The sequence below is a fragment of the Zeus faber genome (genome assembly GCF_960531495.2).
Source record: "Zeus faber genome assembly, chromosome: 12".
NCBI classification, from domain to species: Eukaryota; Metazoa; Chordata; class Actinopteri; order Zeiformes; family Zeidae; genus Zeus; species Zeus faber.
Genome location: NC_137196.1, coordinates 21,134,667 through 21,152,803, shown reverse-complemented (window position 1 = coordinate 21,152,803; position 18,137 = coordinate 21,134,667). Strand labels below are relative to the sequence as shown.

Here is an 18,137-nt window from a genome sequence, read left to right as displayed (position 1 = left end):
GCGTCTGGATTGATATGTTTGAGCTTTGGATAAAGTTGTAATATCTCGAAGTTTGCCGAAAATTTTCTGCTCCAAAACGCTCATTGGATTTTTTTTATTTATTTTTATTCGATTTTAAGGCGTTCGATATTAAACTCTAAAACCACCCGGGGACCGCAGCTGAACTACTTGAACCCAGTTGCTAGTGGCAGCATGGGCCCCTTAGTGGAGGTGGTCGCTGGGAGCTATGAGCAGATCGCCTTCGGTTATAGGCTTCACACTGAAGAAGCAGTAAGTCCACACACGTAGACGCTCTACACAAGTTACCACTGATTTGTTGATGTTATTACTGCAAGTCAATGGGATACCTTGTAAATATTACATCAGCTACATTGCTGTATTACCTCCTTCATGCACCCATCACTTATATGTACTTTACGTTAAATGTTATGTCTGTGTTGTACCCTTCTGAAGAATGCATATGTATTGCATTTTTTTATTCTTATTTTTTAAACTGCCTTCTAAATGAACGTGATCTGTTTTAGGAAGGGCGCGCTTACTGCAAAATGTTGACTGGTTTAGCTCTATCTGGTGGTCATGATGAACGCTCGCATGTCAAGGAAAAGCAGCACTCGGCTCCTCTTTCGTCCACGTTCTCCAGGAGTGGACGGCGACGGCAGACTTCACACACCACGCCCACACCGCCTCCATCTCAGCTGTGGCGACCAGCGAGAGGTTCATCGTCACAGGAAGCAAAGATGAGACCATCCAGCTTTACGACATGAAGAAGAGGACGGAACACGGAGCATTGCTTCATCACGACGGTAAGAATAGGCCGTTGTGATGGAAGCGTGGGTAAAGATATTTAAATGGAAAATGTCCTGGGCGCTTCAGACTAGTGTCAAGACTGACAAAAAACACGTAATCTTAAAATGTTATCGTTGTAACAATGTGCAGTGTGTGTATATAGTGGTTGTAAATGTGTTACTCCAGATGATCAGACTGATCTGCAAGAGGAAAAATAAATTTACAGTGTACACAAGCATTGTCTGCTGTTATTGCCCATTACGCGCATGTCTATAAAGGTTATCTCATGTGACTGACACGGACATCCTTGTTTTGAACAGGAACCGTTTCCTGCCTTGAGTTTTATGGAACCTCTCATCTGCTGAGTGGAGGAGAGGACGGCCTCATCTGTGTGTGGAATACAAAGAAGTGGGAGTGCCTGAAGTCCATTAAAGCTCACAAGTAAGTAATAAAAGTGACCGTGGCACCATTTCTGCACTTGGTTGTCACCACGTTAAAACTGACAAAATTTTGTCGTCATTCGCATGGCGCCTTTCTGTTTCCCCAGAGGCCAGGTGTCATCGTTGTCCATCCATCCCTCTGGAAAACTTGCACTCTCCGTTGGCACAGACAAAACACTCAGGTAAAAACAATGGAACTCAATTGGGGAAGTCGGTCACGCCATGGGCACACTAGAAGACTTTCAAAGTCGTCAGATCACTGTACTGTTCACACTACACAACTCTATGTCTTGTGATCGGGAATCTTGCAGTTTTGTGGTTTGCACACCTCATGACTCATCCGCGACAGGGGGTCACACATTACAAGAGCTTTCACCAGGAGGAATTCCTGATGAGTTGTCTGGTCTCCCTGCTACGTTTCGTCACGAAAATACACGCGAGAAGTGATACCATGCGCGGGACAGGATTTTTTATATTTTCTTTGTCCACAATGGGGGTCTGCCAGAAACAAGCAGTTCAAGTTGTTTGATTAGTTGTTATTATTTCATTATAATATTATAAAATATGTCAAACTGGTGAAAAATTTTGATGACAGTTTATTTATAAAATATCTTGTAGCCACGTTGCAGTTGTTGTGTTGCATGTGGTTCTGGCTGCTGCTCCGGTGCGATTCAGTCTCCTTCTCGCCTCCTCCCCTACCCTCACCCCCTGTGTGCTCTCATTGGCTGTAGCTCGTTGCATGGCTCCCCGACAGGACCAGATATGAAGCCTGCTTGATATGTTTCGGGCGTCTGCGAGGCACGCCGAGCTCGCAGCAAGCATTCGGATCGCATCTTTTGCAGTTCACACACAGTGATCGCGGGAGCGAGCGCCGATTCGACTGCGATCTCGGACTTTTGTCTGCGATCTCCAAAAAAGTGACTGCGAGTGGGGGGGGGAGCCAGAATCACGTAGTCTGAACTCGGGGTTGGACAAATCACGCCACGGAAATGTGTTACAATGAACGTTTGTGATTGTTGTGTTTTAGAACGTGGAATCTGATTGACGGAAGATCAGCCTTCATCAAGAATATAAAGCAGAGTATGTCCTCTCTTTTATCATTTGACAGTTGAGGACGGATTGTTTTGTTGAAGTTATTGTTTTTATTTCTGATATTACGTTTTGCTTTGATTTTTTTGTCAGATGCACAGATTGTCAGATGGTCCCCAGATGGGGATAAATACGTGGTGGTAATCGATGATAAAGTGGACATTTACAGCCTGGAGACCGCCTTGCTGGTTGGGACAATCACAAATCCCAAGAGGATCTCCTCCATTAAGTTCATCACTGTAAGTTCCCTTGTATTAATTCGGACTGGTGTAAAATTGTCTTCAACTACTTTTGGTAGGGCTTAGACACATTGTTTAATGTCGGATAGGGTGAAATTAAATGCGATTGCTAGCTATTGCCAACCTGTCTTACTTGACAGCTTTGTCTCCTCATAGGTCACAGATCATATACTATAAACACACATAAAATAGAGGTATCACTTTCTATTTGCTGCTTATTTCCAGAGCTCTATCCTAGCCATCGCAGGAGATGATGAGATTGTGAGGTTATGTGATGTTGGAACTGAGAAATGTCTCTGTGAGTTCACGGCACATGAAACCAGGTAAATCCCTGTTTTGATTTTTTTGGTTTTCTATTTCTGTGCTTTTCAGCATCAGTCCCTATTTACATGTAACAGCTTTTCATCAAATTAATTCCAGGGTTAAGGCTGTTGAGAGTTTCAGTATGGAGGAATTCTGTGTTCTGGTTACAGCATCAAATGACGGATTCATAAAAATGTGGAAACTCCAAATACAAGAGGCAAGTCATTTATTTTGCATTGACTGCATGAAATATTTTTCTTGTACGTTTATGGTAGTGATGATGTTTAAATGATGCAGCATTGTGTTGTATAAGTAGATAGTAACAGTACCATATGCGTCCCACCGCCACCTGTCCATTAACGTAGTCCGCTGTAAAAGTGCTACTCCCTGTTAGTTTCTGTTTACATGTGTACATATATTTTATTTCATTTTTATTCAACTCTATTTTTAAGTTGCAAAAAAGGCTGTTAAGCTGTTAAGGCAGGCCTTAACAGTTATCTTGTGTGGTGCTTTCGTCCTCAAGGACCTACAGCCACCAACTCTTCTTGGAAAGGTGAACACAACCGCTAGACTGACGTGCCTCGCCGTTTGGAAACCCTCGTCCATACAGCAGCCTCTGGAGGAGCCCGATGCAAAGGCAACAACATCACAAGGTAGTGCAACTCAAGATTCAAGAGGTTTATTCGTCACATACATATACATACTTTCATACATATATGCAGTGAAATGTAATGCACACAATATGATAACACACAATATGTCCTAGGAAAATTTTCTTTCTAATAGACCAACTAACTGACTCCTAATACGTAATACAGTAAGTCGAATACTTATAGAATAAAAATAAAAATATATAGAATAAAATAAAATACAATAAAATCAAATGAAATAAAATGGAATAGATAGAGGGAATATGCTTATGTATATGGAATAGGCAATTATGTATATACAGATATGTGCATTAAAGTGGCATGTGAATAAAGTGAGGTAGTGTTTGGGATAATACAGCACAGTATACAACAGTACGGCGCAGCAATACAGCATCACGAACAACCCTGAACAGTGACACAGTATGCGGTACAGTAGGCTACATATAGTACGGTAAGGTAGTGGAGCCTATGTGTGTGGCTCAGTGAGGACCCCTGGTGAGGTCAGCATTGACAGTTCGAATGGCTTGCAGTCTCTCTGTTCTCACTGTGTGACTGCGGAGGCCCTTGCCTGACCAGAGCAGCTGGAACAGTCCGTTGTTGGGGTGATGAGGATCCTTCATGATGCTGCGGGCTCTGCTACTACACCTCCTGGTGTATAACTCCTGCAAGGGGGGGAGGGTAGTTCCAGTGGTACGTTCAGCTTAACGCACCACCCTCTGCAGGGCCCACCTGTCCTGAGCAGTACAGCTCCCAAACCAGGCAGTAATGTTGCCTGTCAGGATGCTCTCCACTGCTCCAGAGTAGAAGGACTTGAGGATCCTCACTGAGACCCGGAATTTCCTCAGCTGCCTGAGGTGGTAAAGACGCTGCCTCGCCTTTCTCACCAGAGTGTCTGTATGTACAGTCCATGTTAAGTCCTCTGTGATGTGGACTACTTTACTTTATGATGTGGACTACTCTACTTTAACTTTGCATTTATTCATGTCATTATATTAATTGTTAACTTTGGTAATTATTATTATTAATAATAATAATAATAATAATAATAATGCATTACCATTCATATTGCCATTCAGAACTTTCTTCCTGTCTTTCTCATACAGAGATTATCCAGGAGCTTTCAAGGAAGAGGAGAGTCAAGATTGCAGAGGAAGTTGTTGTTATCGAAGATGAAAGTGAACCGAAGAAGAACAAGAAGAAGGGGGGAAAGAAACAGAAAAAGCAATAAAAACATCTTCTACTCTGGTTGTATCTTAATGTGAGACATTTACCACCAGGAGGTGATCAAGTGTACAGTTGACTTGCAGAAAGCACAGCATGCATCTTGTGTGGAGTATATTTTGATCTCACCGGGCTGAGTTGATGACTAATATACATTATATAATAAATTACAAAATAATCATTTCCGGTCTATTTATTTTTATAAAAAGTTCAATTCGGAATACACGGAGGGCAAACGGATATACTCTTATTTTGAAATGTTCCCGGAAGTAGTTTGAACCCGGAAGTATTTTTAATACACAGCACAACAGCAACAAGTTGCTGCAAACAAACTTTTCTGTAATACTGTATCAGGTAAAAGATCTTTATTCATTTTCTTGATTCATTATCAGGTAAAATGTTCTTTATTTCTTTATTCTTTATTCATTTTCTTTATTTTCTCCATTCTAAAAACATGTATTGTTGGACATATTGATGTAGCTGCATAAATTTGAACCGGGAATTTTGTGGCTGTGATTGTTTTGTGCTCATTGCTCAGGCTGCTGGATGATTGCCATGGACTGGGTTGGGTTCTGCTACGCTGCTCTGGTGTCTACAGGGGGGGCCGTAGGTTATTTCAAGGCAGGTATGGATGTTGTCTATAACAAGGGCCCCTTGGATGTCTAAGCTCTGGCTGAGGGCCCTTACAAAAAGTGCCATGTGGTTTCTCTCTCTCTCTCTCTCTCTATATATATATATATATATATATATTCACACACACACACACACTGATCAGCCACAACATTAAAACCACTGACAGGTGAAGTGAATAACATGTCTCATCTCATTCCATTTGCACCTGTCAAGGGGTGGGATATGCGAGGCAGCAGGTGAACAGTCAGTTCTTGAAGTTGATGTGTTGGAAGCAGGAAAAATGGGCAAGCGGTTGGATCTGAGCCACTTTGACAAGGACCAAATTGTGATGGCTAGACGACTGGGTCAGAGCATCTCCAAAACAACAGGTCTTGTGGGGGTGTTCCCGGTATGCAGTGGTTAGTACCTACCAAAGGTGGTCCAAGGAAGGACAACCAGTGAACCGGCGACAGGGTCATGGGCGCCCAAGGCTCGTTGATGCACGTGGGGAGTGAAGTCTAGGCCGTCTGGTCCGATCCCACAAAAGAGCTACTGTAGCACAGATTACTGAAAGAGTTAATGCTGCTGTGATAGAAAGGTGTCAGAACACACAGTGCATCACAGCTTGCTGCGTATGGAGCTGAGTAGCTGCAGACCGGTCAGTGTCCATGCTGACCCCTGTCCACCACTGAAAGCACCTACAATGGACACGTGAGCGTCAGAACTGGACCATGGAGCAATGGAAGAAGGGGGCCTGATCTGATGAATTACACTTTCTTCTACATCATGTGGATGGGCAGGGGTAGGCTCCGATATGATGGAGCATCTATGGGATGTGCTGGAGCAACAAGCCCGATACCACAGGACACCTTCAGAGGTATTGTGGAGTTCATGCCTGCACGGGTCAGAGCTGTTTTGGCGGCAAGAGGGGGAGCTACACAATATTAGTGGTTATCGTGGCGATTACGCACACTTTTAATATTTTCAGAGCTTATAGAGCTTATTGTGCGTAATCACCGGGTGTCATGACATTTCACTGCATATATGTATGACCGTATGTATATGTATGTGACAAATAATCTCTTAAACTTGAACTATTAGTGGTGATTTTAATGTTTTGACTGATGTGTGTGTGTGTGTCTCTCGCTCTCATTAAAAAGTAATATAATTCATGTGTACATCCCAGAACACATACAGTATATTATCTGACTAATAATTAGTATACATCTATTTTTTTTTTTTTTTTTTTTAGATTTTCCACATTGTCAGGAAGGTTTAAGTAACATCGTTAGGGAGGAGGAATTCCTCAGCCAGAGCTTAGTCTGTTAGGGTCCCAAAAGTGTTTGGGAACCGCTGGTCTATAACATTAGTTGTCCTTTGGAGACAGCCTACTTATTTAGGTCTACAGTGTAATATATAAGGGGTTCCTTGTTATAATCGAGGGTGCGCATAATAGGGGTCAGAAAACAATACGGGACCATCTGGATGGTGTTGTGATTATTTTCAATATTTAGAAATTTTGCAACATGCTGGGAAAAAAACTATTAAAACAACTTTCTTGTAAATAACTTAAATGTAATCACCCAGTTCCAATATGTTTTCCCTTATTCAACATGATGAAATAAGACAGTTCATATGTTTACCTTTATGTATTTGACACATAGACGTTGTGATTACAGCCGTTTACTGCATAACAATTAACCATTCCTCACCCCCTCTCTGCAACACTGGTTTCTGTCCTTTCCCCTTCTCTGATATCATATATCACAATGGGTGTTGCTGGGAAACCTCTCTATAGTGCACAGGCTGCATTATGTACATTATGTATGTGTTTCCTATTGGGGATTATGGCTAGGTATTCTGTAGTGTGATACATGAGTGGTCACAGAGAACGTATTTCCACCACAGGGAGTGTCACCTCTCTGGTCGCAGGGCTCATTTTTGGACTCCTGGCCGGGATTGGCGCTTATCTGACATCTCAAAATTCAAAGAATGTTTGGGTTTCACTAGGTGAGCTGTAATATTATTATTATTTTTTGTTTACATCACGTTCCAGAAGCGGCATGTTCATTCACATAATGACATCATGTTTTCCCTCAATGATTGTAGGAACCTCAGCCACACTGACGGTTGTGATGGGAATGAGATTTCTCAACTCTTGGAAGTTCATGCCAGCTGGTCTGATGGCCTTGACAAGGTAACGTCCAGCACTCAGTATTTGATTTAAGCGTAAGTGAAATTAGGCATCCATAGATTTAAAATGACAGAAATGAAGCTCACCGGACATTGCCGAGTTTCAGTACTTCCCCGTCTAATGAACTAATCTCTTTACAGCGCATTGATGGTGGGGAGGATTGTGGTTGGAACGCTAATGAAACCACATCAATCATGATGTCATCATGAAATTGAACGTTGTACAACTTTATGTTGTGTCATTTGAACAAATAAGACTTAAGTACAGTGTCACAAATAACCTATGTCAATAATACACTTTAATGCTATTTACAGACATTCCTTCAGTATACTATATATTCCAGTACATTATGGCAACGGCTAAGAAATATGTTGGTTGAGATAAGTAAATGGATATCAAAAATATTCACCAGTGTATTTTTTTTTGTAAATCTTTAAATTGGTACCTGTTTAAGTGATGCTGCTTGTCTGTTAGTTTACACTTTATAAGGCTGTGTTACTATGCTGTTGCTCCAATATATGTGAATGTCCAGAATTATTATGATGAACCCTAGACAGTTTTGTATGTATAGACATTTGAAATAAACTACAACCTGAGTTATGACAATCAAAATGCAATCAATAACTAAAGATTTAATTTCAATAACCCCCCCCCCTAACAAAATAAATAAATAAACTCACCAGACCTTTCTACAACACTGGGTAAATTACAGAAGTTGACACGTGACGACCACTATGACTTGGTAGATGACAGCTTGGAATGGTTCAGTCCCTTTTTCTGGCACAAAGTGTAGTTTACCCGTTCCCCCGCACAAGCTCCTGTCACCCGCGCTACCGATGGCCTCCGTACTTGGCGGTCCAGTCGACCCGCCCGTGCACTGGCCTCCTGGACAGGTTGTTGGTCCCCATCACAATGCTGCTGCTGCTGCTGCTGCTGCTGCTGCTGCTGGATCCGGGAACTTTGGGTTTCACAGGTCTGCTCGCATGCTCTGAGACTCAATGGAAAATAAAGTAATAACCATGGGAATATGTGGTCGCGATAGATCTACTGAACATCCACCAACTACCTACCCATTTCACACAACAAAATACTGTATATATTTACCTTCGTTGAAATGAGACTTTTTATTTGAGGGAGGCTTGTTTCCCGATGGTTTGACTTGAGAGTCGATTCTGAGATCGGCGGCCGGCGAAAGATCAACTGGAGAGGAGAGACACACGGAGCCACGGTGAACACGGAACCAGAGGGTGACTCCCACACACGTTTTAAAGCCAAGAGGCAACCGGTAAATGCTACGAACGTCCCGACTCTGGGTCTTCGTGGTCCTACGGCGATCTTTGACAAGTGTTCTCTAAGCTGTTGTATATGCATTACTGTGTACACCTGGTATAGTAACAATACCATATGCACTTTTACCATATGCGTCGCACCGCCACCTGTCCATTAACGTAGTCCGCTGTAAAAGTGCTACTCGCTATTAGTTTCTGTTTACATGTGTACATATATTTTATTTCATTTTTATTTAACTCTATTTTTAAGTTGCAAAAAAGGCTGTTAAGCTGGTAACACAACCAGTTCCCTGTTAAGACTCACGTGGGCAGGGGTCTTGGATCGGTGCCAGCGTGATCCTCTGTCCCGCTGGGTTGAAGCTGGGGCTCATGAAGACCCCTGGAAATAATGCAGGGTCAGTTTGTCAGTAGGCTGAATTAATGGAAAAAAAACAAAAAAAACAACGTATTATTTGAGGCCACAACAGCGATAGCAACATCAGCCCGATCAATGGGATGCAAATATGAATGGATTTTTGCTGTCATTTCGTATTTATTGTGGAATGTACCGATGTGTCAAATACGCGCTCAAATCACGCGCTGGATCATTTCAGTTCCTTTTTTTTTTCTTATTCCCTTTCCTCAATTAGACGCAAAACTTTTCAGAGGGAAAGTTTGATTGTGATCTCCGGCCTCAGTCCGAGGGTGGACATCTGATCCCGGGCCCGCCTGTCTTAATACTCCCCTGATCCCATGAATGAGTGATGAAGGAGAAGCAATATGTGCTTTCAGGGTCACGCATTATCATGAATAATGCACGTTTCCTCTTTAGAAGGCGGACGCCTGAGCTCGTTTGAAACGCGGTGTTCCAGCCAACCGGCATGAAATTGGCGGCAGCGTTAGGACAAGGCTTTGGGATCGTCTTCCTTTATCTGCGCCACGTTGTAATAATCTCCTGTAGTTAAACCACAGTGTCGGTTTTACCCGCATTTGGCAAGCTGTTAATAATTGAGTCATCGTGTCGTTCGAGGTCATTACATTCTGTATTATTTGCTTTTTAAGTTCGGTCAACTCGACGGGGCCCTCTCACCGGCGGCCGCACTAAGTGGCGTCCCCAAATAGGGGCTGCATAGAAGGGTCGGTCATTGTCAGCGATCGCCCCACCGCTCTGCCGGCAAGCAGGTGGAGGCGCTGAGAGAGCGGTGTCATTTGGTGCGAGTCCCCTCCGAGCGCTCCTTGCCTTTGTCGGGGGGACATCCTGTGCCCCGGCGCGTGGCGACGCTGGCCCTGCCCCGGACACTTCCTTCCGACGCTGGGCCTCCTGGTGAAGAGCCGTTTTTTGGATTTACTCCTGAAAGGAAAAAAAAGTCAAGATGGTCTGGGTTTGGAGATGACACCGGTTATGTCAAGTTGTTTTTGTCGGAGGCATATATTGCGGTGTATTTTCGTTTTTTGTTTTCCTCCGAAAACAAAACCTCCGCTGAACAGAAGGGGTCGATTGTGACATAATGGGCGGCGTGCGTGGTCTTACCAGGGAGGTATCTGGACTGGCAGAGGTAGTGTTGCTTGGCAGAGGAGGTGGTCTCTGCTCGGTTCAGCCGGGGCGGCTTCATTATAGTGTTTGTGTTATGATGCTTTGAATCCGTTAATCTGAAAAAATAAGTTGAGCAAGCGATTTATGCCTTGTGTGGTATACAGAGCAAAGATAAATAAACAAACCTGACCAGGCACAAAAACGTTATAATTTACTTAAATAGTATCAGAGGGAATTAACAGAAGGAGGAAGGGGTCAGATTCGGACGAGCGAAACGCTTCCTCACCTGGACTCCTCGGGCGCCCTGTCCTTCGGGGAGCCGATGGTGGGCTTTTTGGAGGTGGACCCACCGGCCTCGCCGGCGTCAGACTCGTCCCAGGGGTCGGAGGGCTTGACCGACGTCCGTCCCCAGCGCCTGCGACCGCTCCGGATCCCCGCGACGAGGTTCTCCGCCCCCGGCGCCGTTGCCCTCTGTGATGAAGACGTCGATCATCAGTCCCTCCACGCCTCTCACGTCGACCATATTGGCAGTTTTTGAAACCCACAAGTAAAGGGTTCCCGGATAAAATCATCGGTGCTAGCTGCTTGGAAGATGAAGATCCATCATTTACGGTACAACATCAATGCAGTGTCAGATTCTGCAGGGAATGCCAATTTATTAATTTATAATTCTACGGAAGCGGTCCAACTCTTCAGAGTGCCTTAAATAAATAACTTCGGCACAAAAATCGTCCCATTATGATTCATTTTTCAAGCAACGACAGGCTGTAGAAACCAGTATTTAGGAGCCTGAAGTGGAAGGTTTCAGGCCGGTAACTCACTGAGTGACCGTTCTTCACCAGGTCGTGCGGCTCGGGCTGCTCCTCTGCGGTGGGGTCCGCCAGGAGGCTGCTGTGGTCCATGGTCTCCTGGGGGAGGGGGATCCGCTGGAGCGGCTGAGGGCGAAAGCTGCCGAGTGAAATCTGGGGCTCGGGCCGGTGCACATCGGCCTCGCGCGACTCCGGGCAGGCCTTGCAGAGAGCTAGAGGCTCGGTGTCGGTGTCCGTTTCTTTATTCTGCGTCTTCTGCTGCTGCTCCGAGTGTTTAGCAGGAGGACCGAGCGTCTGGCCCACCTGGAAATACTGGTACCGCAGAGCCTGAGCAGGCCACACACACAACACATGATGGGTTCAAAAAGGTCACTGGCTGAATTCTTCATGGGTCAAAGTTTTAATTTGCCTCTAAAAAAGCGGTAGAGTGCAGTGTTGAATAAGGATGAACCACCCAATAAATATGAGATATATACAAATAAACCTCCACATAAAAGACATAATGGGCAGTAATCACTATTGACTATTTATCTCATGGTCCTTTGTATACACACACAACATACAATTCCAAGGGCAATACACAGTGTGTTGTGTGTGTATAAATACAAAGTATTAGGGATTTGTTGGATTTGTTTGAGGACTTTCTTTTCATTTATAACCTTTTTTTAATATTTAATATTTATTAATATATATGTATATAAATAATCTACATATTATATATCTCTATTTTTTATTATTTCATATTTCATTTTTGTTAATTGTTCCATTGTGTTGCGTTGTTTTTCTACAGGTATGATCTATTTTTAAAATGTTTTACATTTTATCACTGTTCCTTGACTCTGGTATTAAAAGTCTGACAACCGCTGTGCAGGTATGCACAGTCGGTCTGACTGAGCTTCCCACGAGAGAGCAGATACCACAGACTCCTGGTGCTTGAAACCTCCAAGGCGTTTTATTCCAGCTAACACCGTTTTAAACCCGACTCCATTCCTCTGCAAGGCACCTGCACGGCCGTTGGCCTCCTGTCGGGGTCCCACTGCAGCATGTCCTTCATCAGAGCCACGGCCTCCTCGCTGGCATTGGGGACCAGCGACCGGAGGCTTGTGGGGACGCACTTGGGGAAGCGGAAGTCCATGGAGGTGGCCAAGTTGTAGCCCTCAGGCCAGTCTGACTGGGATGGCAAAGAATGTGTGAAATAAAAACAGTGGGTGTTTGTATGCTGCATTCCCCCCCCCCGCACTTTCATTGTGTCTATCAACAACACGAGAAGACACCGTGTTGTGATGTTACATGTAAATGTGTCATGGATGAGGATGTCATCTGTGCTTTATGCACACGTTTTTTTTTTTCACAGAATTTATTGATGAGCATCCTAATTGTAACTGGTGAATGTTCTACCACCATGGAAATCTCCAGTAAACAGTGGAAATATGGAAAATCTTCACAGCTTGAAGATTATTTTGAGATAAATAAGTACTTATTTGCCCATGCCCTCGCCAACCTTTTTCAGGGTCCCCAGCACCTGGCAGATCTTGAATATCTCGTCCACCTCACTGGTGCCGGGAAACAGCGGGCGGAGTGTGTAGAGCTCGGCCATGATGCAGCCCACGGCCCACATGTCGATGGGGGAGCTGTAGGAGCTGGACTTGAGGAGAACCTCGGGCGCTCGGTACCTGGACGGCCGACGGCACAGGGGCAGGCTCAAAAACTGAAACGCTCTACTCATTTACGTGACAAATGACTCGCCTCCGCAGCTAAATTAAGCCTTGTTATGTGAGACAGCGTCACAACGCAGTTCCCAGGGAAGGAACTCCGAGACATTGTTGACGCTCTCTCCTACTTAGCTCATGTTAAAATCTATTCCCAAGAAAGCCAGTGCATCAAGTATAAACAAGACCTCAGATGAGAGGAGCCCAGACATTAAACATTAAAACAATACAAAATGTATAGACATATACGTGCTATACAAGTCATTGAGACAAAGTACTTCTATACCATTTTGACCAAAGTTGGCACGTACCTCCAATTCCCACAAGATTCCGGGCCTCCCTCCCAGACGGCCTTCCAAAGCCTTTAAAGGGACCGGTCCAGTGGTTTATGTTTGGCGTCTGGTAGTAACTGGTCATCCTGTCTGCTCTACCAGACACTTTGGCAGATGTCAAAACTTCATCTGAAATTATTTTTCAGGGGCTAGTGAACTAAAAGCCGTTTTTGTCTTTTGTCTAAACAAAAAAAAGCTGTCTTCTTGGCTTGCTGCCAAAGGTTCATGTTCAGGGTAAACATTCCCATCTCCATTAACATAACAACAGGGCCAAAACATTGTCCCATTCCTATTTGTAGCTCTGGTTTTTATGAGAAATAGAGGCCATTTGAATATTTTCAACATATTCAAAGTTATCTTTTTGTTAAAATATATTTTATATATTTAAATATATATATATATATATAAATATAAAATCAATAAAAAATAATAAAAATAATTAATTCAATATAATTAATTTATTATTATTATTATTATTATTTATTAATAATAATAATAATAATAATAATAATAATAATAATAATAATAATAATAATAATAATATAACTAATTAATAATAAAATATGAGTATCATTTTAAAATATTGATTATATATATCTATAAATATATATAGATATATATATAGATATATATAATCAATTTTAACAAAAAGATAACTTTGCATACGTTGAAAATATTAACATGGACTCTCTTGGTAGAAGGAAATTCATGTTTGGTCCCAGACATGTTTCTCCACCATGCGATCCGTGTGCCCCGCCCGCTGTCTCCTCAGAGGATTTAACATCTCCATGTTAGGATCCAGTTAACTCAGCTGCTCTCCCATTACCTTAACATAACCCTGTGTGCCGCCGCTCTGCCACGTCAACGGCTTGCTTTTAGTCCTACCTTCTTCACCTCAGCAACATCGGCCATAGTCGAAAGACGGAAAGAGCGAGCGAGCGAGCGAGGGAGGGAGAGAGAGAGAGAGAGAGAGAGAGAGAGAGAGAGAGAGAGAGAGAGAGAGAGAGAGAGTTTCCTGTACCAAAGAAAGGCTGATATCTCACCATCTTGTGGAGACATAATCAGTGTATGGAGGCTGGGAGCGGATTTCTCTGGCCAGTCCGAAATCAGCAATTTTGACCAGCTCCGGGCCCATGCAGAGCAAGTTCTCTGGTTTTATATCACGATGGAAGTAACCTGGGGGGGGGGGGTGGGAGAGGTCAAATAAAACCTTGTTGGCCTCAAAAACTAGTTGACAGCATCATTATTAGTATATCTGTCACTGTCACGGTCACAATGTGAAAAATAAATAAATAAATAAATAAAAAATCCCAAGATACTTGAAGCCATCACAGCACACTCAAGCCAAACCTGGAAGTGACAGAGGGGAAATGGGGAAAAGAGAAGGAGACTCTCTTACCATGCTTACGCACAAACGCTAAGCCGGACAACACTTGGGACAAAATGTTTCTTATTTCGTTCTCAGAAAACATCTTGTCCTCCCTGGCAGCGGCGAGGTGGTAGAAGGCAAAAAAATGGCAGGCAAAGGGGTAGAAAGACAGAGAGAGAGAGAGAGAGAGAGAAAGAGAGAGAGAGAGAGAGAGAGAGAGAGAGAGAGGATGAAAAGAAAGCGGCATGTGCGGTGCCTCGTCCAAGCGGGAGTGACACCAAAGCCCGGCAACACTTAAAAAAAGCCAATTTCCCGACGTGTTTATGAGTCGATGAGTCCGTGTTTTTGACAAGTCTGTCCGTGACGAAAATGTTCTCCTCCTCGTCTCAGGGCTTGGAATGGAAAGGGCCGCGTCGAGAGGAACCTCTGAAGGGTTTGGGCTTTGGGGTGACTCGCCCAGTGAGTTGAAAGAGAAAGTGAGTCATTTTTATTTATTTTATTATTATTATTATTTTTTTTTTTAATAACAGGTCAACTGGAGTTGCCTACAGTTCAACGGCTTCCTCCGCTTTGCAGGGAAAACAGACTCAGTTTCTCTCCCCGTCGGCACGGGAAGACCCTGCGGAGAGCCACCTACCATGCTTGTGAATAAAGGACAGCCCCTGCAATATCTGAAATGTCACGTTCCTGACGACTGACTCAGGGAACAACTTGTTTCTGCAAAATGAAGACCGACACATGGTGACTCAACTTCAACCCAAAATAGCTTACAAACGGACACGTTCTAATGAGAGGCGCTGGAGGAGTAGATGGGGAAAATCGACTAATCTGCATGTCTAGCTGGTACAAAGACTAAAAATTTAAGAAAAATAAATAAATAAATTCTAAAACAAAACTTTGTTGTCGGACTCAGCAGATTTTTTTTTTTTACGTTTCCAGTCACAGTAGCATCCCATTTTGTTGAAAACGAGTTGTTTGCAATATCTACAGTACATCCACAGCATAACGTCGACTACAGCAGGTTGTCGGTAGGAAGAAGCGTGACTTCCTGTTTCTAGTCGCTTACATTAGCGCGGATACAGCCAAAAGAGCTGATCTGCGAGAGTCAATAAAACCCCTGAAGAAAAATGGCAAAATCACACTGTTTGCAAACATTTTTCCGCCATAACATATAAAGACTGTCTGACTATATTGTGAGTTTCCCGTTTTCAAAAGGGAGATTTAACATGTTTTTTTGGTTTGTTTTTTTTCCCTCCAGGATTAAACCTTTGCCCCATTGGACCGCATTCAAGCAGGGTGAGAAGCTGCAGAGTGGTAAGTTTTCCCAATAGCAACGCATTCAGTGAGCTTGCGGGACGCAGTTATAAATGGCGGGAGCCGACGTTTTTAACAAAGCCTGGGTTGAAAAGGCGTGGACTCATCCTTCGACGGAACTGCCTTACCTTGCTTTCATGAGCTGATAGAGGTTTTCCTTCATGTACTCAAAGACGAAGTAGAGGCAGTTGTTCTCCCTGATGACTTCCTTCAGTTTGACCACATTGGCGTGGCTCAGCTTCTTCAGCGACTGGCACGGAAGAAACACGCAGGCATCACCCATCCAAACCCAAATCAACCCCATTACCCACAGAGCAGGACGGCATCTGGAGCTCAGCCCAGTTCGAGGACTCTTACCTTCACCTCCCTGAGATTCATGCACTCATCCCAGGAGTAAAACTTCCTTTTCATCCTGGGATCAAAAAAAAAAAAAAAAAGTGTTGTTAGCTTTTTCATAATAGCGGACATTTTAATACATCAGAGTTAGGAAGGTGTGAATTAAACCTCTTCATGAAGGACATTCCACCGCCGGAAGTGTGTTTTTTAACCGTGTCAAAATGAACACAATGCCTGTCATACCTGCTGCACAAACTATTTTGGTCACGAGGGAATCTATGATGAATGTTTCCTTCCTGCTGTTGTTTTTTTCCCAATACTTATGTAAGTATACTACTCTGAAGGAAACATGAGTCATTCCCGGCAGGTAACTGCTGCATAAACATAATACCTTTCACTCTGATCAGGTGCTCACTCGTGTCGCCGCCAGGCTGCGTTCGCCCAAACGCACCAAACGCCGACTGCATTCAGTACCCAAGTCAACGGAAAGTCCTTTCCGTTGACGATCACCAAATGCGCTAAACGCCCACCCCGCCCTCCTCTGTCTGCTCAGTCTTTTCCCCTTTAAGTGCTGGACACTTTCCCGCCGCCTTCCCTACACTCCCACCGGCAACACGAAGCGGTGCACTTTCACTCCTCTCGCCGTCGTCGGTGGTATCACCTTCCACTATAGCCTTACATTTACAAACGGTGCGGGTCGGAGACGGCATCCATTATTAACTACGGCTTAAGACGGACTTACGAGCAGCAGTTTGTGAAATAAATACAAAAAAGAAGACGACCCTGAGCCGGGGTGTACCATCCATTATAATGGTGACTTCTATGGATCAGCGGTCGCACATGAAATAAGCCTCTACTTATCTGTGCTCTTTTGCCACCATTACGATAGATCACACGATGTAGCATCCTGAAATCAAACGTTCCTATTTAGGTTGCAAAGTGTAGACTCTTGGTCGAGAGTTTATCTGGAAGACGGTTTCGATACTGTATATTCTGGTCGTGCAACTTCATGCACCTCACGCCATTTAGCCAAGGGGTTTAAATGGGATTAAGGCTGCAAGACCAAACATAATGTGGCCCCAGCCACCGAAAAACTGTATTACAGTATGTCCCGTAAGAGGGGGTGAGAGAGAGAAGCAGCCCACCCACTCACCTCTTGATGGCCACCAGCTCACCGGACTCGTTGCTCTTGCCCAAGAGCACGCTGCCGTAGGTGCCGTCGCCCAGCTGCTTCAGCGTGGTGTAGCGGTTCATCTTCCAGGGAGGCGCCGAGCCCTGCGCCCGCCTCAGCGACGACGAGCCTTCCACAGCCCCACACAGTCCGACAGAGTGAGTCATGGCGAGGAGCGCGGGGGCACCATCACCTCCCTCTATCTACAACGGCTTCCCCTTCACCGCCTCCCTTGACCGGACTCGATCAAACCCGGCGTCTACTTAAAAACGCAGAACGGCGGAAGTAAAACGTGAGCTCTAACCTCCACCCGTCTCTACGGTGACAGTGACTTGGCGGTACGACGACTTTGCTGGCAGAGGGAGAGCGGAAAACCAAGAGTGCTTTGTTCCTGCCTGCTGGCGCAAAAGCGCCCCCACTCTGTGTCACCGACCCCAGGCTCAGCCTTAATGCCAGACGAAGGAGGGGCCGGGGAAACTGATTAGGCAGATGTCCTCTTGAGAAGCCGTGCCCACAGGTGTGCTCTCAAGGGAAGCCGAGAGTGAATGGTTTGGCCAATTTTGATGACAGCGATGCATTCAGCCCTTCCTAATTCAGGGATGAAGTGTCGGACTCGACGGGACTTCTTGCCCAAATGTGAACTGGGTTTCCGAGAGGGAAAGCGATGCGAGGACGGTGTTATCAGTTGTTACGTAACCCTGCAGCCACACCTTAACAATTCAGCCAAGCTTTTTTTGGTTTGGGGTGCGTCCTAGATCACA

At 44.4% G+C, this 18,137-nt stretch overlaps 2 protein-coding genes across 4 annotated transcripts; one reads left to right on the top strand and one right to left on the bottom strand.

The window, feature by feature from the left end:
- Positions 1–7,486, top strand: pak1ip1 (PAK1 interacting protein 1). 3 transcript variants are annotated; one of them, XM_080011416.1, is made up of 13 exons: positions 1–270; positions 641–803; positions 1,107–1,227; positions 1,334–1,408; positions 2,254–2,306; positions 2,409–2,554; positions 2,780–2,877; positions 2,975–3,074; positions 3,381–3,510; positions 4,611–5,082; positions 5,267–5,353; positions 7,253–7,350; positions 7,450–7,486. In XM_080011416.1, exons 1-10 carry the CDS (start codon positions 193–195, stop codon positions 4,733–4,735), a joined length of 1,089 nt encoding a protein of 362 aa, XP_079867542.1. In that variant the 5' UTR covers positions 1–192; the 3' UTR covers positions 4,736–5,082; positions 5,267–5,353; positions 7,253–7,350; positions 7,450–7,486. The 3 variants fall into 3 exon arrangements, with proteins under 3 accessions (XP_079867542.1, XP_079867543.1, XP_079867544.1); XM_080011417.1 differs by lacking the exon at positions 7,450–7,486 and having other exon boundaries at positions 7,249–7,346; XM_080011418.1 differs by lacking the exons at positions 5,267–5,353; positions 7,450–7,486 and having other exon boundaries at positions 7,249–7,333.
- Positions 7,487–8,364: 878 nt separating this feature from the next.
- On the bottom strand, positions 8,365–17,459 carry LOC307237669 (serine/threonine-protein kinase MAK-like; the record flags this gene model as incomplete). The annotated part of the gene is made up of 14 exons (XM_080010429.1): positions 8,365–8,522; positions 8,639–8,734; positions 9,128–9,202; positions 10,043–10,153; positions 10,334–10,452; positions 10,623–10,807; positions 11,158–11,472; positions 12,149–12,316; positions 12,647–12,818; positions 14,230–14,362; positions 14,586–14,668; positions 15,998–16,119; positions 16,227–16,281; positions 17,359–17,459. 14 exons carry the CDS (start codon positions 17,457–17,459, stop codon positions 8,365–8,367), a joined length of 1,893 nt encoding a protein of 630 aa, XP_079866555.1.
- Between the last annotated feature and the right edge of the window lie 678 nt (positions 17,460–18,137).

Excerpts from the sequence above, each read along its gene's own strand:
- pak1ip1 (XM_080011416.1), top strand. The coding sequence starts at position 193 with ATGGGCCCCTTAGTGGAGGTGGTCGCTGGGAGCTATGAGCAGATCGCC. Across the intron at positions 2,878-2,974 it reads TTCACGGCACATGAAACCAG|GGTTAAGGCTGTTGAGAGTT; the intron begins GTAAATCCCTGT and ends AATTAATTCCAG. Across the intron at positions 3,075-3,380 it reads GGAAACTCCAAATACAAGAG|GACCTACAGCCACCAACTCT; the intron begins GCAAGTCATTTA and ends TTCGTCCTCAAG.